The following is a 26,473-nucleotide window of genomic DNA, read 5'->3' as shown; positions in this document are numbered from 1 at the left end:
TTGAACACACCTGGCCCCTACACTTAGTGCACATGGAATGTGCGTCATAACAAAGCTTAGTTAGTCTAGTCTTACAGCCTTCGCTACAATAACGACGACTGGAAGCACTAGAATCCGACACAGATACAAAAGAAAGAATCTAAATGCAAGACGAAATCAAAAAAGACAACAGCTAGTCAAACAAAAGTGAATACTCCATTGACTTCGGCAAGCATGCAGGAACTGTCGAATCAGGCAGGACTGCAAAGCGCGGTATAAGAGAATGACGCCGCTGGCAGTAAGTCGCTCCTACGCTCCCATTGCAGTGGGCAGGGCCTGTCACCCCCTCTTTGCAACTGACATGTTACCATGAATTTTGAATTTAGGATGCCGTACAAGCATAATCATTAGCTAAGTAATTACTTGGTAAGTTACTTATATAAAAATTTCTTTTCCAAGATCATCTTTTTCGGACTTAAGCTGCTGCAACCAAATCTATTGAGCAGGTAGCCCTATAAGAGTCCTGACCTGTGCCATTAGCATGCAGAGCATGCTTCCACAGAACAAGAAACCCATTTGCAAAAGAAAGAAATGGAAGGAAGAATACATAAAGCCAAGGCTTCTCCATATTTACTAAAGCAAAGAAATGAAATATTAAAAGAACTTAGTTAAAATTACCACAACAACCCATCAAAGCTAATTTTGTACGAAATCATACAGTATACAAGACAACTGTACTATACATACTCACTAAGCACAATGATAAAAACTAATATGCATCCTACACTGATAAGAGCTCTACCATAAAAAATAAATATACAAAAACTGTCAAAGAGACAGACTCTAAACACTTTAAACTTACCGGATTGAAGACAATTGTCTGAAACAATTCTCCACCATGGATACTCGAGTCTAACACCTGACGCCCTCCTGGGTATTTATCTATGAATATTGTATGGGTGAAAAGACCACAAGTCTGCCTTGGCAATACCTGTTTGACAACAGAATAAAAATACAGTCAAAACAACATGTTTTCTAAAGCTAAGGAACTTTCTACACAGGAAACTGATTGTAATCATTGCCAGAGCAACTAGTATAAACAAGGTAAGCATGATACTACAGATATGAAAAAGAATTAATAGAAAAACTATAACTCCCAGTCCTCTGTCAGTACGGGGATATTCCAAACTTTACTGGTAATGGAAAAATAATTCGACAGGAGGACTACCATTTATGGCATGCCATATGCAACACACTGCCAAAAGTACAGTACAGTACCAGAAGTTCCTGGCAATGATCCTTCAGCTTCTAGGTTTTTTGGTTTCTGGCTATTACTTTTATCCGTTCCCTTTGTTTCTTCCCAAATTGCTGCCTAACTTCTTCAAATTTACCTTAATACAATTTCCAAACTCTCATACCTATACTAGAAAAAATCCTCTAAAGCCCTATGAGAATCCCAAAACTATATAATTCATGGTAAATAAGCTATAATCGACAATAATTAAAATGGCTGCTCAGTAGTTGGAGCCAAGAAATTTGCAGTTAGTCATATATTTTAAATATTCATATAAGCCTGCAATGATTTATTATGCAGAAAGGTTACAGTGAGTAAATACACTTGACTAAACAAATACAAGTACAGTACAGTAATAAAATTTGAAATGAAAATCCGTGGAAAGTGTGAAAATTAACAGTACTGTCTGCAGTGTGCCTTGAGCACTACGGTCTATAGAACTAAGCCTACAGCTTCACTGCCTTCCAATTTTTACTTTACATGCATTTCCCTTGCTCTCTTCCAATATAGCTGTTAAACCTCTTGAACTATGACTTTTCTCCAGTTTTTGTCCACCAATTAAAAAAGAAATCCTTTAGGCCCACTGAGTCTAGAAATGCCACTCAGTAGAGTGATTGAACTACTTACAGTACATTACAATTACCCTTAACTTCTCCCATACCTAATCCCTATTAGCTTTCCTTCAAGATTCCTTTGATTCTTGGTACATTCCACAGTAATTGCACTTGCATAAAATTATTTCTAGTTTTAAACAAGAATTTTTATTAAAAACTCTTTAAATTTCTAAATCCAGTATTTCGATCTATATAGCTATAAGAACTGCATGTTTTCTACAGAGAACCAGGATCCTAAGTTTAATCCTCAGCAAGTCAATACCCACATACAGTAGTACTTCGAACTTAATTCGTTGCAGAAGGCTGGTCGAAATGTGATTTGTTCGAAATATGAAACAAATTTCCCCATAAAAAATAAAGCGACAGGATAATTCATTCCAGTCCACCCAGAAAGTCCCCTTTTAAAATTATTTCTATTATATTAATGTGTTCAAAAGGTAAATTAAGAGTTTAAGTAATAAAAGAGTATGTTATAAGAAGTACAATTTCTAAAAGTTCTAACTTGGTAAAATTAGCATATTTTTATGAGTGTCTTGTAAAAGAGGCCCACCACAGGGTTGTAAGTAGTCACTTTCAACTTCCCGTGGAAGGTAGGGAAAAATTTTTAGAATTTTTTTTTTTCTTAAACCATGTGCATTTGCAAATCTTCCTCTTTCCAATGATGTGTTTTTTTGCCCGGTCTGGGGATGTGTTTGATATAAATTTAGCCCATCCCTTAAGGTTAAAGCAACATCTTCATCATCACTGCTTGTATATTATTATTATGCTTGCACCCAACTAAGTTTTCTTAGTTCCTTCTGGAGTTACATGATCAGTCATGATGCACTCAAAAATACCCTTAGCAGGACTGTTTCTCCCCCTACTTACATTATCTAGGGTTTAAATTAATTTGATTTTAACACAATTTAAATTTTATAAACTATTTCACTTGCACTGCCAAACAGAAAAATATAACAACCTGGAGACTGTTATAGTGTCTTATACCATAATGTTACGATGAATGAATCCTCTTCTAAGTCTTGCTGGATACAGGTGAGGATATTCTTCTGAAGACGTTACTCTCACATTCCATACTTTCTTCCAAGCATCATACAGAGGTTCATGAACTGGATAAACACCAGAATGATGAGGTGCAACACTGTAACCTACAAGAAAAAGCAACTTCCTCAGACTTCACTGTACAGTATATGGCTCAGCTCAAGTTAAATTCCTCATATGTAATTATAATTGGACAATACAGTCTCAATAAACTATATAGGTAAAGTAGGCACTGCAAAAAAATTAATACAATTACACATCACAACTACAGCACAGGCTTCTAGAGTTCTTTAACATTCAATGTGTAGAAGTTTTTAACCTTTACTAAAAAAAAGATGAAGAAATTAATAATACTGAGGACTGGTAACTATGCATAAAAATACGTACTAACCCTATGAAAGTTGAGTTTTCCAGCTCAATGGTCTGGCTGAATTATTCAATAATAATAATAATAATAATAATATAATAATAATAATAATAATAATAATATTATGCGAATTTATCTTATATGGTGTCTTTTCTATCCTCCTTATGATTTGCTTTTCAGGCTCAGCGATGTTAGTCAGTAACTGGCGATATTCATGTTGGAAAAGGACAGTGTGCGGAATATTGGAAGTCTTTTATTAAAATATCCAATCAGAAATCGTTCGTCTAGGTTCAGGTTCTATTAGCCGGGTACCGTCAACATGTTTCGACCAGCTCGTTGGTCATCCTCTGGATAATGGTTGCAGAAGGTCTGAAGAAAAGCGAGGTGCTGGGCAAATCAAAATTCGGCATCCGGATGAAATTCTTCTCTTCATCCTCAGCACTTCTAACGCCTTTGTACATAAGACAAAAACAGAACCCGACTTGGATGAGAAGGCTCCGCCCGAGGAACATGCCGGGCAGCCAATCATAATTCAGCACCGATCAAGACCCCTATAAATACCAACCCGAGCACCTCATTTCTTCCAGACCTTCTGCAACCCGTCCAGTGGATGACCAATGAGCTGAACCGAAAACATGTCGACGGTACCTACAATAGAACCTGAACCCAGGCGAACGATTTCTGGTGGATATTTTAATAAAAAGACTTCAATATTCCACTTTTGCTGTCCTTTTCCAACATGAATATCGGCCAGTTACTGTGCTAACATCGCTGAGCCTGAAAAGCGAATCATAAGGAGGATAGAAAAGACACTATATAAGATAAATTCGCATAATACAGCCATCCTTTTTAATAAGACCTGTTTAAAAGAGGGTCTACTCCCTTCAAATAATAATAATAATAATACATGCATTTTGCTGATTCATATATTCATAAATCATCTTTCAAATATATCTCCTGAGTTACTATTAAAATACCACCCAAGAAGCCTTAAAATCTATTTCTCACACTATTACCAAAAGGAAAAACTAAATGTCAGGCCAAGAATCACTCTAGCGAGGCAAAAGAAATGACCACTTAGCATTGGAGCCTTACATTTCAGGGAAGAGTGTTTACCATTAAAAGATACAAAAATTAGTGAAGTTTCACTGAAACTTTTAAACAGACTCAAATCATCATATCTAATAATCCAGATACCCATTTCTGTAATTAAGTTCACTCTCTCATGTATAATTACTATAAATAGAAAATAATTTTCTTTTACATTTAACCACTGGAATAGAGTAATTAAGTTCACTCTCTCATGTATATAATTACCACAAACAGAAAATATTTTCCTTTTGCATTTAACCACTGGAATAGAGTACATAAATCTCCAAAGAACTATCATCACCAAGTTTCGTAAATAGCCTTGCATCATACCTGAATCTGTAGGAATACCATGACTCACAGCAAACTGTTTATTCAGCTGCATCTGTATCTCAAGTTCCTTCTGAGTGAGTTTGTGTGGCTGAGTGTGACTCCACATGTGACCAAACCACCAAAATTTGTCAACGCTTTCTGTGAAGGATAAAGATAACAGTATTTATCATGGAGAAATTAAATACTTATACAAAGTTCTCTACATTTTCAAGGTTCAATAACTAATTCATTAATTATCACAATATTAGAACAAAGGCATATCTACAGTATAATGGTAACATGCCATAAATATGACATCCTAACCAACGTAGAAAAATCATTCACTGGGCTATAGCTACCACGTTTGGCATAATTAGATTTCACAAAATACAGTACAAAGCCTTTGACCAAAACAGCGAGGTACTATGATACAGTCCACTAACAACTGCAATTATTTTTCCCTTTGAATTGCAACTGCACCATTTCCACCTCCACCTAGCATTTAGTCACAACCTGACATTCTGAAAAATTTCACATAAGGTCTTATGAATGTTGTATCATTAATTTATTATGCAAACCACAGCTAACCATTCCAAAATTAATCTTAAAAATCCTTCATTAATCCTATAATTAAAAATTCAGCATTTCATTAATCCTAAATAAAATTAAGAAAAACAAATCTACCATATATTAATCCAGCACATGAGAATCTACATAAATAAAAAAAAATCATTACATCAAGACTGATATTTTTACTGCCTCTATTCACACTCCAAAGCACACAACATTCTCCCACATCACTGTTTACAAAACACTAATTATAAACACTCATGCTTAAATAATTATGCTGGTATCTCAACTTAAAGGACAATTCAGGGTCTGGCCTCCTGATAAATAACCAAATATGACACTTTTATGATAAAGTTTTATATATACTTACCCAGTAATTACTTAGCTAAGAGTTTCGACTCGAACGGCAGCTTAAATTTTGAATTCCACAGTAGCAATTCTTTTGTTTGTTTAGGTGACAAGACCTCGCCCATTTTCGGGGTAAGATAAAGGAACAACATAGCCAATAGCTCAATTTGTTTACGCTAAAATGTCTATGTGCAGGGAGGAGGGTGGGCTCTATCTGTAATTACTGGGTAAGTATATATAAACTTTATTCTATCATAAAAATGTAATTTTTATATAACTTACCCAGTAATTACTTAGCTGATTCCACATTGAAAGGCGGTGGGGAATCATGGACAACAATATAATACCCCAGCACATGATAAGTTAATGAACTTGAGGAAAAAATATACGCTAGCATTGAGACAATGCTTGTTGTTCCCTTACCTGGTGAAAGAGCTGCTGCAGGTAGATACTGCCTCTGGCTGGCACTCATCTCAACCTGTAGTGACATGGCGGTATAGCCAGGATCGCCTCTACTGAAGTGGGATACTCTCCAGCAAAGGGGTACTCCGAAGGTTACTGAAGGCCAACAAAACTCAGACATCTGCCCCCTGCCCAGGGCACAGTACAACTATAATTAAAAAACATGACCACTACCCAACACTAAAACTGGTGGGCACTCCAAGTATCTTGTACCCTCCAGGCTTCCTCAGGACTCAACACCACGTTCAAGGTGAGGCGCAGTAACATAGGAAGGGATACTTCCTACACTTCCTCACCCAACACAGGTCCCAAGATACTGCAGTTCACGTATATAGTTTCAATGTCCCACAGGTAATGCATCGCAAACACTGATTTGCTTCTCCAGTACGTTGCCTGTAGAATGGATGGGAGGGAAAGGTTGTGCTTGAAAGATACTGATGTAGTGCTGCCCTTACATCATGTGCCTTAACTTTCATGACCTTTAAGTCATTCCCTGCTACCTGGGAGTGTGATTCCTTAATGAAATCCCTCGAGAAGACAGAAATGGCATTCTTCGACAAGGTCTAGAGGGATTTTTAACTGAACACCAACAATTCGAAAACTGTCCTCTAATTTTCTCGGTTCGGTATAGGTAGTACCTGAGGGTTCTCAGAGAACAACACTCTTTCTCCTCTTCCATCCCTAAAATATCAGATAAGCTTTTAATGGTGAAAGAAGTGAGGCCAAGGTTTTGAAGGGTTCTCATTCTGTGCTAAAAAAACTTAAGGAGAGGAACAAACTGCTTCTTCCTGAGAAAAGCCAATCCTTTTGTCTTTGCAGTGGCCAAAGCCACAAGAAAAATAGTCTTCCTTGTCAAGTTCCTCAGAGAGGATGAATGCATGGGTTCGAAGCACAGACTAGACAACCATTTAAGCGCTACGTCTAGATTCCACGAGAAGTTCTCCTCCTTTCTACATTTGGAGATACTGAACAACAATGAAGTCCAAAGATCTTGATTAGAAGAAATGTCAGGGCCCCTGTGACCAGAAAACAGAGCTGAGCATTGCTCTATAACCCTTTACAGTGGAGGAAGACAGACCCTTTGAAGATCTCAAATACAGAATGAAGTCCGCTAGTTGGTGATAGATGTTTGAGAAGATGAAACATTGTTTCTTCTGCACCAACTTCTAAATACCGTCCACTTTGCCTGGTAGAGTTTGTTGGAAGAGTCAAGTCTACACTTGGCAATGGCCTCCACTGCCGATCTTGAAAATCCTTTTGCTCAGATGAGCCTACTGACAGTCGAGAAAGCCTGTCAGGGCCAAGTGGATAGATCTTAATAGAACTTCCTGCAGTGTGGTTGTCTGAGAAGACTTGGAGTAGCAGGGGAAAGCCTTGGAAAGTATGAGGAGATCTAGAAGGTCCGGAACCATTTCTTCTGTGGCCAAAGGGGGCCACAGAGTCATCCTTACATTTCTGTGTGAACAGAACTTCTTGAGAACTTCCTTATCCTGAATAGAGGGAAGGCGTAAAGGTCCAAACTGGACCAATCTTGGATCATCATCCATTGCCCATGTGAGAGGTCCGAATAGAGAGGAGCAGAACAGAGGCAGACAGTGATTTTGGGATGAAACAAACAAGTCTAGGGTTGGTTGTCCCCACAGACTCCACAGGCTGCAGCAATCCCGATGGTCCAGCATCCATTCTGTCAGAAGGACCTGCTTCTGCCAGCTCAATCGGTCCGCCAGAACATTGCATTTGCCATGAATGAACCATGTGACCAACTGAGGTCAGTTCTGATCCACCCAACACAACATGTTTTCGCTATCTCGCTTCCAGAGAGCGAGTGATTTCCCACTTGATGCTTTGTGCCAGGTCAAAGCCCGTGGTGTTATCTTCATGTAGCATAATCGTCTTGTTGCAGACTTCTGTTGCGGTGTCTTATTCCCAGGTAAGTGCTTTCAACTACCTTAAGTTGATGTGGAGCCCTTTCTCCTTTTGGGACCACCTTCCTGAGACTTCTTGGTCCCCGAGGAGAGCTCTCCAACCCAGATCCAACGCGTCAGCCTTTCTTCAGACCTCCACCAAAGCAGATCCTCCTTTATCTCTGTTGTAACTGGAAAAAGTGCAGGTCTTGATGCAACTTCCAATCCTAACAGGCTCTCAGGTAAAACTGTAGCTGCCTCATATGCAGCCTCCCCAGCCTGACAAACTGCTCCAGGGAGGCCAGAGTGCCGAGGAGACTCATCCAATGAGTGGGTGAGCAAGAGCAAGGGGAGAGGAACAGGTCGACTTTCCTTAGACAGTCCTCTACTCTCTTGGGGGACGGCAAAGCCCGAAAATTCCAAATCTATCTGAATCCCCACACAAAATTCTCTGAGTGGGAGTCAGTTGCAATTTCTGGTGGTTCAGCAATAATCCTAGTTCTTGAGTCATTAAAATCGTCTTCTGTGAGTCCTCCATGCCCTCCTGACGTAGGCGCCTACATCAGGAGGGCCCTCTCACACTGCTCCTCCTGGAACGACACACACGGAGAAATAGAACGTGTAGCCCAGACCCTGCAATGGGCAATGGACACCCAAACTGGAATATTGAAGAGTCTAGCAAAGCGAACATTGATAGATGGTACCGTCAGGAACCTGCTTTGATGCCCTGAGCATAGAGCTCTTCTATAAAGGACAATTTCACCATAATATAAAGAAGGCAGCAGCGCCCTCAAAAACATCATGAAAATAATGTCAGCCTGTTGACTCCAACAGAACATACATCTGGTAATTTATTACAAGAGCAAAGGCGAGCAGCCTGGTTGTGCGTAACTCAACCCAGCCCCCAGCAGGACCCCTTGAAAACCAACATGCTATACCGGTACTCATGCCCGTCGAGGATGCCTCAGTTCTTACATCGGTATGACCACCATGCGTTTCTCCAGAGGATTTCCTGCCACGCCCATGAGGGCTATCTTTAATCATGCCAGGACCGTCCATAACCAAGAATAACCAGAAAAAACATAATCACGAACATGAAATAATTGACCCGAACTACCGACCATCGCCGCCTACACCTCTTGGAAAGCATTGCATATTGGGAAGGAGAAACCAACCCTCAACATTACGCAGGGAAACCTTTCTCCTCCCCGGCAGCCAGGAGACATGCACCGGCGATCCCCATAGCGACGGCCGAATCAAATTCGGCATCTGGGGATCGAAATTCTTCCATTCATCCCCAGCACTACAACGCGCTCGCTTACGCAAGGCGAATCGAACATCGACCTGGGGAGAATAGGCTCCGCCGGTACATGCCCTGGGCAGCTAATCATAATTCAGCACCCGATCAAGACCCCCTATAAATACCAACCCGAGCACCTCGTTTCTTCAGACCTTCTGCAACCACGTCCAGAGGATGACCAATGAGCTGGTCGAAACATGTCGATGGTACCTAAAACAGAACCTAAACCCAGACGAACGATTTCTGATTGGATATTTTAATAAAAGACTTCCCATATTCTGCACACTATCCTTTTCCACTGAAAAGCGAATCATAAGGAAGATAGAAAAGACACTATATAAGATAAATTTGCATAATACAGCCATCCTTTTTAATAAGACCTGTTTAAAAGAGGGTCTACTCCCTTCAAATAATAATAATAATAATAATACGTAACTCATAGAGAAACTGGTTTTCTCCCCTCCATTCAGGACAGACCCGACCTCATACAACGAAGATAGATGCTCAGAATTGATACTATTGAAATATTAAAACTATATTAAAGTACTATTGAAATTATATTAAATGATATATAAGTGTTTCAGGATGATAGTATAAGCATTTTTTGAGGGGACATTTTATGATAAAATAATGATTTCCAGTATGTACTAATTTTCAAATATTAATATTAAGTTTAATAAGATTAACTAATAACATTAAATGTTAACTTTAAATAAAACTCTCTCTCTCTCTCTCTCTCTCTCTCAGGAAAAGATACCATTTGTGTGTGTGTGTGTGTGTGTGTGTTCATAGTTTTAAAAATGTGTAGTAAAGGTATTACATCTTTGAAACACAAAAACATACATATAAATTTTTGTTCTCTCTTTTGCCTCAACCAGCCTTGTTGAATGTAAGTCGAAGTGGTAACTCTCTTTCTCTCTCTTTGGCTGGAAGGCTTAGAAGTATATGTATATATTTTAAGGGTACTAGTGTTTAAGATGACTTTGAAATTATGTTAATAATATCATTTCAAAGTTAATACAATAATAGGATAATAATTTAGGTATGTAGACATTAGGATGATACTCTAAGTATCCATTTAGTATTTGAACTTTCAAGATAGGCAGTTATAAGCATTTTTAGAGGGGATAGCAAGTATTTTGGGGGGTCGGGGCATCCCCTGCGAATATGGGGTTGACTGTAGTCCTTCTTGCTTATTGGTGCGCCACTACTGTGTATTGTGGCTCATGAGTACCACAGAGTGCCCCATTACTCGATCCTGGAACTCCTGAAGGCGAAAGACTCCTTGATGTTGATGTGCAAGAGTTTGTCATTCTGATTCCACACACCTGAGATTAGTTACTCCTCCCTCAAGACGTCCGAAAACAGAAGCATCTCAGGAGGGGGAGTGTGCAGCTGGACTCCTATTACGAGGTTCATGTCATCTAGCTGCCAGGCTAGGTCCTGTCTCGCTTCTCTCGAGAGAGGGATGAGAAGGAACAATGGATCCTGCTTGAGACCAGAAGTCCTTCATTCTCCTTTGGAAGAAGCGGCAGTAAAGTTGCCCATGAAGGACCAGTTACTCCACAGACAACAGCGACCAGAACGACTTGCCTCATTCAAGCTAGTTGTTCCTGTTGGGACAGGAATAATTGTGCTGTCTCCTTGGACTTGCTGATGCGGGAGTCTGAGGGAAAGACTCTCACTGCTGCCATATCTATCAGCATGGCCAGGTGCTTTATCCTCTGCTTGGGTATCAGGTCTGACTTTTCAAGATTTATTGCAATGTCTAGGTTGCGACAAAATTCAAACAAGAGTTTGTCTGAGCTAGCCAATCATCGAGATATCTCAGAAGACATATCCCATGCGAATGGCCCAGAAGTCGAAACAAAGGGTGAACACTCTTGTGAATACCTGAAGTGCTTGATAATCTGAAACAAAGTGCCTTAAACTTAAACACCATCCTGTTGAGGATAAAGTGGAGGCACTTGGGAAGGACTGATGGATGGGTATCTGAAAATCACATCCTGCAGATCGTCGTCGGACTCCCTGATGGCCGCCAGCAATGACCCAGTCGTTCCCATTTGAATCGAGTCTGAAGAAACGCAGACCGGTTCAAGGCTGATAGGTCTATGACAGGTCACCATCCCCTGATACTTTCTCTACATGAAAGATGCTGTAAAAGCCTGGAGATTGGCCTGTCACATCTCTGCCATTAATCAGCATTGCCTTCACCTCGTTCTGTAGGCGAGGTCCTTCAGCTGGGAACTCATGTCTGTAAAAAGTTAGGTATACCTTAGTTTAACCAGACCACTGAGCTGATTAACAGCTCTCCAAGGGCTGGCCGAAAAATTAGATTTATTTTATGTGGCTAAGAACCAACTGGTTACCCTAGCAGCGTGACCTACAACTTATTGTGGAATCGAACCACATTGTAATGAGAAGGAATTTCTATCACCAGAAATAAATTTCTCTAATTCTTCATTGGCCGGTTGGAGACTCAAGCGGGCCCAGCAGAGTGCTAGCCGAAGCGATACCAACCCATCCAGTGAGGAACTCTCATGTCTGTAGAGCGGACCATAAGAATGATAAGGGGTGGGGGAGACTCGAAGGGAAGTAAATAGCCCACCCAAAGGACATTCACTACCCAGGACTCTGCTCCGTGTGGCTGCCATGCTGCCAAATAGCTTGACAGACAACCCCCAACTAGTGGCAGCAGGGGGAGGAACGTACCCCTAATCCTCCTCCCTCCTTCTTCCCCTACCTCTTCTCCCTGGGCAGGCCAGGGCGGAAAGGGCTGCTGCTTTGCACCCTTCCTGATGGGGCCAAAAGGCTGGGTATTCTTGCAAGGGGCCTTAGGATTTTGTACTTTCTAGGACCTGCAGAGAAAGGATCAGCCTGACCCCGAAGGTTGGGATGCAGTGGCATGCGAAGGTCCTGAGGTCTCTGCCACTGAGTGGGCCGCAGCAGTTATTGTGATCAGCCTTGACAATCCCACCCCGCGTCGCTTGCTCTCTGTAAATGTGAAGTGGAACCCAGCCAAGGTCCATTCCTCTACTTTTAAGACTGATTTGGGACTCTCAAACTTCAGAACTCGACAGAGAGTTGCGTTTCGTCTCTTAAGAATCAAGTTTGTCCATAGGTTGGCTGTCTGGTGGGCTAAGTAAGTAATGGCCTTACCTCCAAACAGAACAGTCTGATAAACTAGCCATTTCCTCATTGGGGAGTGATGAAGAGGGTGATAACTGCTTGCAGCACTCTGATGTGAAGATGTTTTCTGCCGGTGCTCTAGCAACAGACCTGGATCTGTGCAGTCGGATTGACCTCTCTGAGGTTGTAAAATTTCATCTGGTGAGGGAGGCGGTGGAGGCAGCTTAAACAAGCAGCTGGAGCAGTGAGTTCTCCTTTCAGAGCAGCGAGAGAACTCACCAGAACCAAGACTGATTCTGCAAGCTTCAACCATGTTATCTCTATCGAGGTAAAGATTCCCTAGGAGGTTACGGCCAGGGCTTGAGGCCAAAGGAACCACTTCATCAGCAACCAGGTCTTGTCCCAGAGATTGTTGTACTGGCAGAATCAGTTCAACAATCTCAATGTCAAAGGCATGCAGCTCAGGCTTATCCTGGAGTCCCCAGGAAGAGGGACGTTCAGGCCCTTCAAGTCATGGTCCTCCTGAGTTGCTCTCTCTGTAAGTGAGAAACCCTCATCAGCACTCACATAAGCCTCTCTGATACCTAAGCACCTGTATAGTCCCAGGAGGTTGAAGGAACAGGTAAGAGGGGACTAACACCCTTTGTTGATCTGCTGGAGGCGGCAGCCTCGGCAGGAAAGGAAGGCCCGTGGTGATTGTCCACCACAGTGGCGATTGATATACAGGTCTGGGAGAACTCTCTCACACTAAGGTGAACTGGGGGTCGTCCTGGGAGAGCACCTGCGCCCTCCTGAGCTATCCTGAGGAGAGTAGATTCGGCTCATACGAACATGAGCAGGAACTGGCCCAGGAGAACAGTCGCGCCATGTTGGTGAGGCATGGTCTGTCCCAATGATGTGCAGGACTTTTTCTGTCAGGCATCACGAACCCTAAGGTTGGTGTGGCTGACTTGAAGTTAACCCTCCAATCATCCAAGGTGCAGTTCATGGAAGCCACGCCCTGGGTCAGTACTCGAAAGTGGGAGCAGCATTTGTGCATTGCACATCCACAGTCTACCTGTAGGCCTCACATCTCGGTCCGGGGGACAGTGAATGGTCATTAACTTGTCGGGTCCGTTGGAGCCCAGGGTAAGAACCTTCAGGGCAAGGGTCGGGAGACCATGTGCAGCTCAACCAGGGCATGGGCATGTGCATGAGCGATGTTGCTACCGTGATGGGAATGAGCCTCAGGTGAATCTTGGAGCTCTTATACATAAGAAGATTCTTTACCAGGCATGCAAGATGTCTGGTATAGGTGCCCCAGGTGTCAACCCCGCATCACGGCTGTTCCCAGGACAAGTTGCTTCTGCGTCTCGGATGTCCAAGGACATCCAGGCCAGTGCATCCGATCTGGTACAGGAAAGGTGCAATCTGCACCTCGGGTGTCAGAGATACTCGAGACACAGATCCCCTGTCCTGGGACAGGGCAAGGACATTCCACGTCTCAGGTGTCCCAGGGACCCAAGATGTGGGTCCCCGTCCTGGGACAGGGGAGAGTTGTATTCCTTTGCCTTGAATCCCCAAGGCCCCGAGACACATGTCTGTCCTGGGACGGGGCCTCTGGTATTGGCTACCTGGGTGTAAGCCATCATCAAGGCTGCTCCCAGGGCAGTTGCTTTCATGTCACAGCTGCTCTCAGGGCAGTTGCTTCCCGCGTCTCAGATGTCCGAGGGCCCCAAGATCACGGTCCCCATCCTGGAACAGGAAAAGGCACATTCACACCAGTGCCCAGAGAGACCCCGAGACACGGGTCCCATCCTGGGACAGGGGGCTAGGCACCTTCCGCATGGGTGCCCAGAAAGACCTGAGGCGAGGTCCCATGTCCTGGGACAGGGAAGTCATATTCCCGGGCCTCGGATGTCCAGGGACACCCAGACACAGGTCCCCTGTCCTGGGGTGAGGAGAGACATTGAGAGATCTTCATGTTTCTTCGTATTGAAGAAGACACAATGTGAGAAGGCCAACCCCGGCCTCTCACCATCTAGAACTGCCGCCCTTCTCTTCTTGGATCTGTCGCCTAATGGGACCCTAAGAAGAAGGGGTCTTCTCACGGTCTAGAGCGCTGCTGCCTTCTTCTTTGGGTTTATCCATGAGCAGGATCCATGAGCGAAGGGGAAATAGAGTAGATGGAGAAGATGATACTCATGATGTGAGGGAATGGGTTCTCTTCCTGCGTCGTCCTCTCACGCTGTATCTCTTCATTAACTCATTGAAGATCCTTAGCATTAGGAGACACTGGAGGAACATCAATGTTAGGAGGCATTAAGGTATATAATCAAGCTCCTTTTGATGGTTCCCCTGGAAGACCCTAGTCTTCCCAGTCTCCCCCAAGACCTGAAAAAGATGGAGATATCACAGGCTGCCTCCTTTTGCCCAGGGGAAGAATGCTCCCTCCTGAGTGAAACGGAGAAGCCCTCAAGAAGATGAGACAGGTCCCTCCTCCATAAGCCCCCCCCATTGCTGAAGCACCAGGGAATGTATGGGAATAATTTCCCTCATTTGATGAAGAAACAGCAGAATGGAATCACAGGGGAGAGACAGGAGAATACCCCTCTGAGGACAGGTGAGAAGCCTTGGAATTCTCTTTCCAGCACCCCTCATCCATTGCTCGGGGACCAATTACACACTCGGAGCAAATATCAGTCACTGAACACACATTTGTGGCATTTGGTGCAAACAGTATGCAGGTCTACTTTGAATGATTCGTGGAGGTTTGCCACGATACCATGAATAACAACAATATATCATATATGCCTTAGCACAACAAAAGGAAAAAACACCAGAATGAATTGCAGGTAGAAACAGCCAGCAAACATTTGGGCAGAGAAAGCGATAACACGTCCAGCTCTGTCGAAGGCTATAAAGTTGATTCTTGGGTTTGCACCATACCCATGAATAACAACAATATATCATATATATACTTTAGCACAACAAAAGGAAAACACCAGAATGAATTGCAGCTAAAACAGCCAGCAAACATTCTGGCAGAGAGAAAAAGCGATAACCACGTCCGCTCTGTGTGAAGGCTATAAAGTAAGTGGATACCGGGCTCAGCGAAGGGAGGTGGTGAGGGTACTGGTGAAGTTAAGTATACCTTAGTTTTACCAGACCATTGAGCTGATTAACAGCTCTCCTAGGAGCTGGCCCGAAGGATTAGACATACTTTCACGTGGCAGAACCAATTGATTGGGTACCCCTCACCTTGCCCACCAGTAGTTCAACTACCGAACAACCTTGTTGTGGAGATAACCTGCTCTAGCTTGCTCTGTAGGCTTAATTCCTATATAGAGGCCGATGGTTTGTATTAGTGTAGGAACAACCAACATTCCAAAAACCAAGCTGCTTTGTCAGCACTATGTGTAGACATTACAAGCAACAAGAAACAAATTGGCTATTAGCTATATTGTTCCTTATCTTACCCGAAAGTGGCGGGAGTCTTGTTACCTATACAAACAAAAGAATCGCAACCATGGATTCAAAATTCAAGCTGCCATTCAGAGTAGAAACTCTTTCTAAGTAATTACTGGAGTAAGTTACTTATGTAAAACTGTTAATTAATGAGACTGGTACTTCAGGCTAAACAAACCCCAAGGCTGACGTAGCAATTGTGTGAAAGTCCATCTTAAGTCTTTCTTCCCTTTCTTTGTATATCATTACTTCATTATAAGTTTTGAGGCTCTTGCAAGCTGTTAAATACAATAATGAATGCATCAATACAGATAGAGTAGAGTAAAATAGATAAAAGTACCATTTCCCTTTACTTCCTCTTACTTCTTCCTAATAGAACACCATGTTCTTTGAGTCTTGAATTTCAAGTCAATGGACCCTGTGAGCTTGTTCTTATATTCATCTACCAGATAACAATAATAATAATTAATAATAATAATAATTAATAATAATAATAAATAATAATAATAAAATAATAGTAATAAATAATAATAATAGTAATAATAATAATAAACAGAACAAAGGAATGGCACAACAAACCAATACCGGAGAGTACATGAGACAGACTAAGGCTGGCTAAGCGATAAGAAACATGGCAATGGCTAAGAGGAAAACCAAGAAGGGAACAGAAGGAATGCTAACAGTGGCACAGATCAGGCCCTCAGAACCAGATATGTTTAAAGAACAATAGACAGAAGTAACATCTCACCCCATATGCAGGGCGTGCAATATGTGAGACCATAACACTACATAACAAGCGAATGTCCGGCACTTGCACAGAACCAATACAAAAAGAGGCATGGACTCAGTAGTAAAAAGCACTCCACTGGGCCTGTGCATGAAACACCAGCTAGCTTTGCAGTAATAAGTGGTACAAACACCAACCTGAGGGAATGACAGAAAAAATCAGGCATAGATCCTCTGGGACTATGGTATCAGAACAGATGCGGTGATATATGCCAACAGACCAGGCGTGATGTTGATCAACATAATCAAGAAGAAAGTGTCACTCATTGATGTGGCAATGCCATGGGACACCAGAGCAGATGAAGAAAGAGAAAAAACTGATAAAGTATCAAGACCTGAAAATCAAAATCAGAAGGATATGGGCTATGCCAGTGGAGAATTGTACTCAAAATCATAGGAACACTAGGCACGATCCCAAGATCCTGAAAAGATTCTGGAAAACTAGATGCCGAAGTAACTCCAGGACTCATGCAGAAGGTGTGCTAGTAGAAACAGCGCACATAGTGAGAAAAGTGATGGACTCTAAGGAGGCAAGATGCAACTCAGGAAGCCCACACTATAAAACCACCCAGTCGAATAGGATGACTGTGATAGACCAAAATAACAATAATAATATGCATTGCTTGTGAGCATGTCTGCTGATTTTAAATAGAACAAGCAGCTACACTATATACTATTTTATTTACCTCCACATTAAAAACCTAATAAACATATCAAAATTGTGTCTGTAAATGTAGAAAGTCTGAAGTTACCCTGGAATCAAAGAAACCACATTTTACTACTTTAGACAGCAAGTATCCATTGTTTTGTTTACATTTATCTATTTCTAACTCACTTACTGGATTAAATTTAAAGGAATGTTTTCAATTTTCTGAACTTAAACATATAAGAAAAGTAAATAAATCTAGTATGTTAAAGGTGCCAATAACGTCATAATTGTAACTTCAAGCTAATTATTTCACAACATGGAACAGACTTATATTGTGCCTTTCTAGTATTCTTAGGGTATATATTAATGTCCCTCTCAGATTAAACATTTACAACCTTCACCAAGTTTTACTCATAAAAATTCTATGATATTTCCTGAAAAGGCAGTCTGATTGAGTTATTCTTTCATATTGAAAACTCCACAAAAGGCATTGATAATGCTGTGCTCAAGTACTTGACATATAATTCTACAAGCAATTTTTAAATGAGTTACAGTAAATAAATAAACATTCCCTGCAATAACTTTCTCATCTCCTTTGCTTCTTCAGGGTGGCAGCTGGGTAGTATTTACCCTGAAACCCAAATTAAACTTCCATCAGGAACCATCTCCTGTAACGCTCCTGATTCAACAAAGCCTGAGAAAACAAAATGTAAGATAAATCTGGAGGATATGAAGTTTTCATAATAAAACTAATTTTGTAATACTTGCTGACACCTGAATTCCCCCTTAATCCCACTAGCCGAAAAGCTCTCAGTACCCAATCCCACTAGTGGGAAATTTTAACAGCCAGCATTCAACGCTGGTAAATCTAGTCATGAGCTACCATAACAAGCGGTTGGCAGCGCTGACACAGGTGTGTGCCGACACTCCTACCTTAAATCAATTGCTTTATTCACGTTCAAAATTGATGTGTAGGGAAGGAGGGGTGGGAATCATTCAGGTGCTCAGGTAAGTGTCTACAATATTAGTTTTATTATGAAAACTTCATGTTGCAATACACTCCCTGAACAGCTGAATTTGCCAATTAACAACATTTAAGAGGAGGAGGGCTCAATTCTGTACCAACGCCCCTTTTCATAACTGCAGAGAAGTGGCTCACCAATCTACTCTGTATAGGATATCTGATTAGTCATACACGCACCTTATCAAACCTTATCAATCACTGCTTCCAGTGAGGAGACATGCTGGAGAGTACTTTGATCATCAATCAGGTCAGCACTGTTTCAGTCCGTCGACCTCCTATGTGGCTCTTCAGAACCTCTCATGTATGAAGGAGTATGATGAGCCTCCCATGTGGCTATTCAGAACCTCTCATGTATGGAGAGGAAAGAAACAGAGTGCAGAGCCACTGTCCCTCCGGGTAACCCATCTGGGTTGCGGATAGGGACTGACGACCAACGAGCGACATAGTATCTAAGCGTGGATGAAAGAGCCTAACCTACCAGAGCTCCCCCTTGGACTCTAGTAGAGAGACTATCTAAGAATAATATACTATGGACTAAGAGAATAACCCTCCGACGAGGCAAACTGAACATCTCTCAAGTAAAAAGAAGTAAACACTGAGACAGACTTCCAAGTAGCCGTCTCCAGAATAGAAGACACTGAATAATTCCTTAGAAAGGAAGATGGAAGTGGCCATACTACAAATACTGTCTTCGGGGTAATACTGAGCTAGAAGACGATGAAGAAGAACTCAGAGAAGCCTGAAATCACCTCCCTCCAGTAACTGATCACATTCTTTGACAGCGGACAGAAAGGATTCTGCGGAGAGACAAAAAAGTGTACGGACGAGGCGGAGTTTCTTAACCTTTGACAAATAGACTTTTAATGCTACTTTTGGGCAAAGACATCTCCGGCTGGATCGCCAGCAATGAACTCTTGCAGAGAGAGAACCCTAAGCAGAAAGAGGCAGGGGGTTAACCTCCGACTCCGTCTTCGCCACAAATTCCGGAAGAGAAGACAAATACATATTTCCTGCATAGGAAACCATCCTAGAAACTGCCAGAAGCTCACCCACCCTTCTAGCTGTAGCTAAAGCCATAAGAAAAAGCACCTTCTTAGTCAGTTGTCTTAACATTACAGCTTCAATGGGTTCGAAAGCAGGGGAACGCAAAAATTGAAGTACTTCCGACAAATCCCACGGAGGAGCCCGAGTCAGCAAGACAGGACGTTCGATTTTAAAAGAACATAATAAACCATGGATGATCATTCTACAAGAAATTTCAGAAAGATGGAAACTAAATGTACTGCTAAGCATTGAGCGGTAGCCAGCAATAGCCGAATACAAGAGACCCTTGACTATCTTAGCTATAGAAGGTCTAGAGATGGAATGACCTTCCTTATGACACCAACTTCTATACTGTACATTGTCCATCTGACCACGAAGGGCGTTGGGGCCAGCAAGGAGCTATTAGTCATAGACGTCTTGACACTCTCCCGCAATTTCCTGATTATCTAATGAATGAGACCGAATGGAGGAAAAACATACACCTGCATGTGATTCCAATTTTGTAACATCGCATCAGTGCCTATCGACATGGGGTCCACCACTGGTGAGAAATAAACCAAAAGATGATGGTTTAATCTCATCGTGAATAAGTCCACAGTTGCTGGCCACTTCCGGAGAACCTGACATACTACTTCCTGAGCCAACATCCACTCTCCCCCCAATATCTGACAAGAGCAACTTAACGAATCGGCCAGTACACTGAGACTCCCCGATACAAATTGGGGAAGCAGAGACACTTTTTGTTCTTCGCACCATCTCAGGACTCTCTGTGCTATCGTACTGAGTTCTGTTGATCTTGTTCCCCAAGTTCTTCAGATACGCCATGGAAGTTACGTTGTCGCAAAACATAGCTATTACTCTGTTACTCTGTTGCGCACTAGGACTGAAAAACACCTGAGGGCTTCTTCTACAGCTGAGTTCCCACAGATTTATTGACTCCTCTCGTTCCCGATCCCTCTAGAGGCCCGAAGCCTGGGTTTCCTCCAGGGTTGCTCCCCAACCTTGATCTGAGGCATCTGTGTACAGATGAACATCGGGAAGAGGGAGTCGATAGACCTTCAGTTGTAGGATGCTTCTTCTGACCACCACAGAAGATCGACAAGCAAGCAATTGTTCCAGACTATAACTGCGGCTCTAGTTGCGGGTTCAGCGATTCCAGGCAGCACCTGAAGAGGCATCCAGAGGCAGAGACCCTGGAATTAGAGAGATAGAGAAGACATTCTCCTAAGGAGGCTTCTCAAGCTGATGCCGGCTGTTCCTGTTGGAAGAGAACACCTCTACCTGCTGAAGGACTGACTAAATCCTCTCCATGGTTGAGAAAACCCTCAAAGGAAGAGAGAGAATCCTCATCCCTAAATGGGTCATGGGTGTGTTGGAACTAGGCAACTCTTGGCCAGGTTTAGACAAATTCCTAGTATCTTGCATAGATTCAATAAGTAGTCCCTCACCCTTACTAGCTCCTCTAGAGAGGAGGCAAGGATCAGCCAGTCGTCTAGATACCTCAACATTCTGTACCCTCGACGATGCATAATTGCCGACACCAGAGATGTGACCCTCATAAACACCTGCGGCGATGTGGTCTTGAAGGTGTGAGACTTTGAACTGGAAGGTGCGGTGGAAGACAGAACCTGAGGTACCTCCGAGAATCTGATGAACAGGAATCTGGAAGTAGGCATCTTTTAGATCCACCAAGACCATTCAATCCCCCTCCTGACCGACCGCAGGACCGACTGCGAAGTCTCCATACGAAACTTCACTGAAACCACCCGAAGGCTGAGGCCCGAAAGGTCTATAAGGGGCCTCCACAAACTTCAGGCTTTCGATGTGACAAAGACTCTGCTGTAAAACCCCGGAGAGGGAGGGGCTGGTTCTAACGCACCCTTCTCCAGCAGGGCCTGAATCTCCATCACTAGAGCTACGCCCCCGATGGAAGACGGGGAATGACTCGGAAGGTTGACAGGGGAGGAGGAGAGAGGAGGAAGGGGATGAGAGGAATCCGATAACCCATCCTCAGAACCTCTACTATCCAATCCTCCACCCCCAAATCCTTTCAGACTCGCCAGAAAGGAGCGAGACAACCTCCCACTGGAATGGATGAGGGACATATCTCCTATTTGGCAAAATACCGAGACACAGAAGGCCTAGAAGAAGGCACTGACGCAGCTTTAGTCGCAAAACATACCCTTCTGAGTGTTCTGGGGAGCAGAAACTTTTTCTCTTAGAAGGAAGACTTACCAGGCTCCTTTTGGGGAATGGAACCCAGGCTGCTACCCTGATCACTGCCTGTTGTGATTCTACAGCTGAGTTAGAGGCAACAAAGTTCGTTATACTGGCCACATCATCATCCTTGAACAAAGAATTAGCTAAGGCTAAAGGTGCTCTAAGCAATACCCTCTTATGAACATCCGGATAATGAGGGGGGAAGATGACCAAGATAGAAATCTCGTCTTTTCTTGCTCACAAATGTTGTAGACAAGGCCAGAGCATTCGCCTGCTGTGCCAGACCCATTGAGACAGGAAGAACAGGAGTGATGAGCGCTAGCATCCACAGTCGTAGGGGCAGTCGAAGTCGAAACCGAAGGCGTGGTAGTATAAGGTTAAAGAGAAGACTTTTCCACAATGACCAATCAAGACCGGGAACCAGCGAGTCCAAATCCAAAAAACATTCCATGTTGAAGATATCCAGATACAAGCTCAGCAACCAAGCAGGAGTCATAAATCCAGGAGGAAGAAACTGGTATATACAATCCAGGTCTTCACCAGAAATCCACATAAAAAGAGAAGTCAGGCAATAGGATTAAACCTCGTACTGCAGAAGGAAACAACCTTCCAGCAGCGTGAACAAAAAGCAATTGACGAAGGTAGGAGTGTCGGCACACACCTGTGTCAGCGTTGCCAACCGTTTGTTATGGTAGCTCAAGTGACAAGATTTGACCTGCAGCGTTGGTAATGCTGGCTCTTAAAAACTCCCACTAGTAGGACTGGTAATTGTGAGCTGTTCAGGCTAGTGGGATTAAGGGCGAATTCAGGTGTTCAGGGAGTGTATTGCAATAATAAATTTATGATAGTAACAAAGATTCTAAACCTATTATCACTGCACCCCTTTGAGTAATATTATCACAACTGATGTAGGTGTTGTGGCACCACTTTTGGTAGCTACAGGTACACAATTCTTTATCTGAAATTCTAAAAACCGAGAAGCTCTAAAATTTGTAAACATTTTGTGGAGAGTAGAGCATCAATTCATAAGGTTGGTAGTTTGGAGAGCTAATGGCTGACCTGAGTCATTTGGGTGTGTGCTGCTACTCAAATTATTTTTCTTACTAAATCCCAAGAATTGACCTTGGAAAATCCCAAGATAATAAAATAATTTTACATCTCCAAAGCCTTAGAGAGTCTCTCTCTCTCTCTCTCTCTCTCTCTCTCTCTCTCTCTCTCTCTCTCTCTCTCTCTCTCAGGAAAAGATGCTAATTTGAGTCCCTTTAACCAATGGGTACAGTATTAGCACATATGCAGACACTGTTTGTGTGTGTGTGTGCGTGTGTGTTCTCATAATGTTTTAAAAATGTATAGTACAGGTAATACATTTTTGGAAGACAAAAAAAAAAAATTTGGTTGCTGTCTGTTGTGTGGAATATAAAGATGTGATCAGCAGGAAACCTCTCTCTCTCTCTCTCTCTCTCTCTCTCTCTCTCTCTCTCTCTCTCTCTCTCTCTCTCTCTCTCTCTCTCTCTCTCTCTCTCTCTCAGGAAAAGATACTGCTAATTTGAGTCTCTTTAACCAATAGGTATTAATACACAGAGTGTGTGTGCATGTTTAGGTTTTAAAAAATATGCGATACAGGTAATACATCTTTCGAAGACAAAAGAAAAACCAACAAACAAGCAAATTTTGTTGTCAGTTGCGTGGACTATAAAGAAAGTGACCGGCAGGTAAAAAGAAATGGATTAACATTCCTCGAGAGATTCAAGAGATGAGTTCTGTTTTGAAGGCACGTCAACGCAGCGTTCGTAAATACCTTCCAAAGCAAAAAAAAAAAAAAAAAAAATCCCTTTGTTGATGAAAACTCTGAACCAACAGTTTTGTACTCAAAGTAATGAAAAAAGGAATTCATTCTAGTTTTCATGCAATCAGTACAATACATACACTATTAAAACTACATACTGTATTCAAAACGCATACGTTCATCATCGTCATCTTCATGTAAGCAAATCGTTCTTTCTCAGACAGAATACAGCTAAAACCTGATTGGCTGGCTGGTTGCCATGGAGATCTGATAGCCAATGACACCACTCTATTTCTGTTCTATTTATAGACATATGTCATTACGGCACTAAGTTTGAACGTTGCCGTGATCATTATTATCTGACTGCTGATGGCAAAAATTACTCAATAATTTGGTTTATATAATTATTTCTTCACAAAAACAAGAATTTAACAATAATTTTAACTTTAATATAGTGGTACGAAAAATCCCACACTGAGTGTCGTAGTGATCAAATGTAAAACTGCAAACTGATGATGACATTAGCACAATAAAGGACAACTCTCTCTAAGATCGATATGATGAAATGTATTTTATAGTCTTACTTATCGGTGAAATTCACAAGATGAATTACAGTTGTTTTGACTATGTATATTTTGTGTTTTACTGAATTTTTCTGTTGAAAATATGTTAGTGAACATAGAGTCTTAATTATCCCCCTACTTTATTACTGATGATTGTATTATCTCTATTCATTTACCAGTATATTTAATTTAATATAAATAATGATAAACTATAATGAATAAATAACTATGATGAAAAACATGAAAAAAGAAAAAATGTTTTTGCTGCTGTAGTAATATTTAATTATATATGCTCCTGACCCCACAGTTCCAAAATCTGAAAAATTCCAAAACCCGAAATACATCTGGCGACGAGGATTTTGGATAAAGGATTGTGTACCTGTACAATCAATTAATCAATCAATCACAACTGATGCAAGAAACACTCAGATTCCAACAAACAAAGCTCATCACAGATCAGAGAGAGAGAGAGAGAGAGGAAGAGATACATTCAAAGAAGACTCTGGATACTAAAAGAACAAAGCCAACCTTTAGTGAAGTATCCCATGAATGCATCTGCAATACAGTTACCCCATAATTTATCATATACTTTGGGGGTCTGGCCGTCTGGTAGGTAACGTAATCTTACAAGTAACAAAGGCACTATAGTTTAACTTACACCTGAACATTCTTGATATACCACAACTAACAGAAGTGAATCATCATTTCTAGCCTAAGCTAATATAATACTTTTCATTTATCATTCCATTTAGAAGATATACAGTATCAACAAAATACATCATGTTTAAAAATACAGCCAAGCAAAAACTGCCATTGTAATTAAGCTGATAAGTCATAAAGTCTGATAATTTGAGGTCTGCTAAGTTAAGGGTATTGTCTAAAATAACTGCTCTCAGCTCATCAAATGATATGCTGGCAGGCTAGAGAGAGAGAGAGAGAGAGAGAGAGAGAGAGAGAGAGAGAGAGATGGCAGGAGAGAGAGAGAGAGAGAGAGAGAGAGAGAGAGAGAGAGAGCATTCAAGAATAAACTTTCTTGAAGTATGCCTATATACTATCTGCAACATAAAATAACTGCTCCCATCTCATAAAATTAAAAAACTGAGAGAGAGAGAGAGAGCGTTGAAATGAGACACACCGTAATCTAAGAACAGAGCCAACACTTGCTAAAGAAAGCCAAGATACTGCTTCAAATTCAAAATAATTTATCTCAAAGACTATAGGTGCAATAGCCAAGTTGTGGCAGGAGGGGGAGAGATATTATTATACAGTATATATTTAGCCTCATTACACATAATCACAAAAACCAGCTTATAATTTTTACTAATGATCTACCATACAAAAAAAATTAAATATGATTGATCGTAAAACTACAAAACTATTTTTCTATACGGGCATATTCTTTCAATAATGAAAAACTTGCAATTCACTATATTCTTTCAATAATAAAAAAAACTTGCAATTCACTAACCTCAACATCATCTGCAGTCATACGATTACCCTTTGGGGCCACAAATATATCATCTATGTCAACTAAAATGTGACGCTCCAGCGATATAGACAATCTGCCCATGCTCAGGTACGATATTCCATCCAAAAACAGTAATCTATGCAACCAAAAGTCCAGGTTACCTCCAAACAACAGACGCTGGATTCCATCAATATCACCTTTGTCCTGAAAAACAAGGGTGGTCAACATAGCGACAAAAGTATTAGGTCATATCGACCATGTTTATCATTAATGTACTTGAGATCTGAATGGGAGCTTCTATATGCCTAATTACTGCATACTGATATCCACACAAACATTCACTCCATATGTAAAAAAGTATAATGTGTAATAGTGTCGAAATGTCTAAGTTTTGTGTTAATACTTCCCAGAGAATTCATTACAGGTAACAATATAAGAATACAGCTTATGTAGTGGGGAAAGTACAGCATTTAAATTAATTTTATTAGCTATAAGAAGATGTACAAAAATAATAATTTTAAGTATCTTCCCGAATACGGAAAAGATTTATCTTTTAAAGTTAAACTTTTTCCCTTGGAAACTTTTGAGCTTCTCACAAGAAAGCGCTCATCAGATTCCTTGACAAGGACACTGGAAGGGTAAATATTGGATTATGAAAACCTTCATCCAGATTCCTTGCCAGGGCGCTAAAGGTAACTTCAAGATATGTGAAGTACCCTACTCTGGCAGTACAAGTACATACAAGCACAAGTACCAAGGCAAACAGTTGTTGGTATCACTTACGGATAGCAGCAAATATAGCTGCTTTGTGCTCCCTGCCCCCCATCTCTGGAGCATTTCTGCTTCAAGATAGTGTGGCATACGACTGTGGTGAACAAACTTTATGAACTCTCTTTTAAACATGCGATGCTGTGGATGATTTGTTTGAGGTATTCGTCAGAGATATAGAGCGTGAGTCAGATCCGCTAACTACCCACCCCTGATGAAGCTGGCAAAGGCCTCAAAGTTATAGTGCTCCATCAACTTCTTCAGTTTCATGGATTAACTTTCGTAAAGTGCCCGTCAGCCTCTGTTTGGGTG

At 41.7% G+C, this 26,473-nt stretch overlaps 1 protein-coding gene across 1 annotated transcript in view; it reads right to left on the bottom strand.

Annotated features, from left to right (window-relative positions):
* Positions 1-26,473, bottom strand: part of sfl (N-deacetylase and N-sulfotransferase sfl) — a 118,012-nt gene that overhangs the window by 66,928 nt on the left and 24,611 nt on the right. The window contains 8 exon segments of the mRNA XM_067104418.1: positions 842-970; positions 2,872-3,032; positions 4,715-4,848; positions 8,560-8,564; positions 17,865-17,944; positions 17,947-17,967; positions 21,374-21,388; positions 25,390-25,597. Of these exon segments, the coding sequence (XP_066960519.1) occupies positions 842-970; positions 2,872-3,032; positions 4,715-4,848; positions 8,560-8,564; positions 17,865-17,944; positions 17,947-17,967; positions 21,374-21,388; positions 25,390-25,597 (753 nt within the window).

The sequence above is a fragment of the Macrobrachium rosenbergii genome, chromosome 1 (assembly GCF_040412425.1).
Source record: "Macrobrachium rosenbergii isolate ZJJX-2024 chromosome 1, ASM4041242v1, whole genome shotgun sequence".
NCBI classification, from domain to species: Eukaryota; Metazoa; Arthropoda; class Malacostraca; order Decapoda; family Palaemonidae; genus Macrobrachium; species Macrobrachium rosenbergii.
The sequence above is the reverse complement of the archived record's forward strand: the minus strand, read 5'-3'. Positions and strand labels throughout refer to the sequence as shown.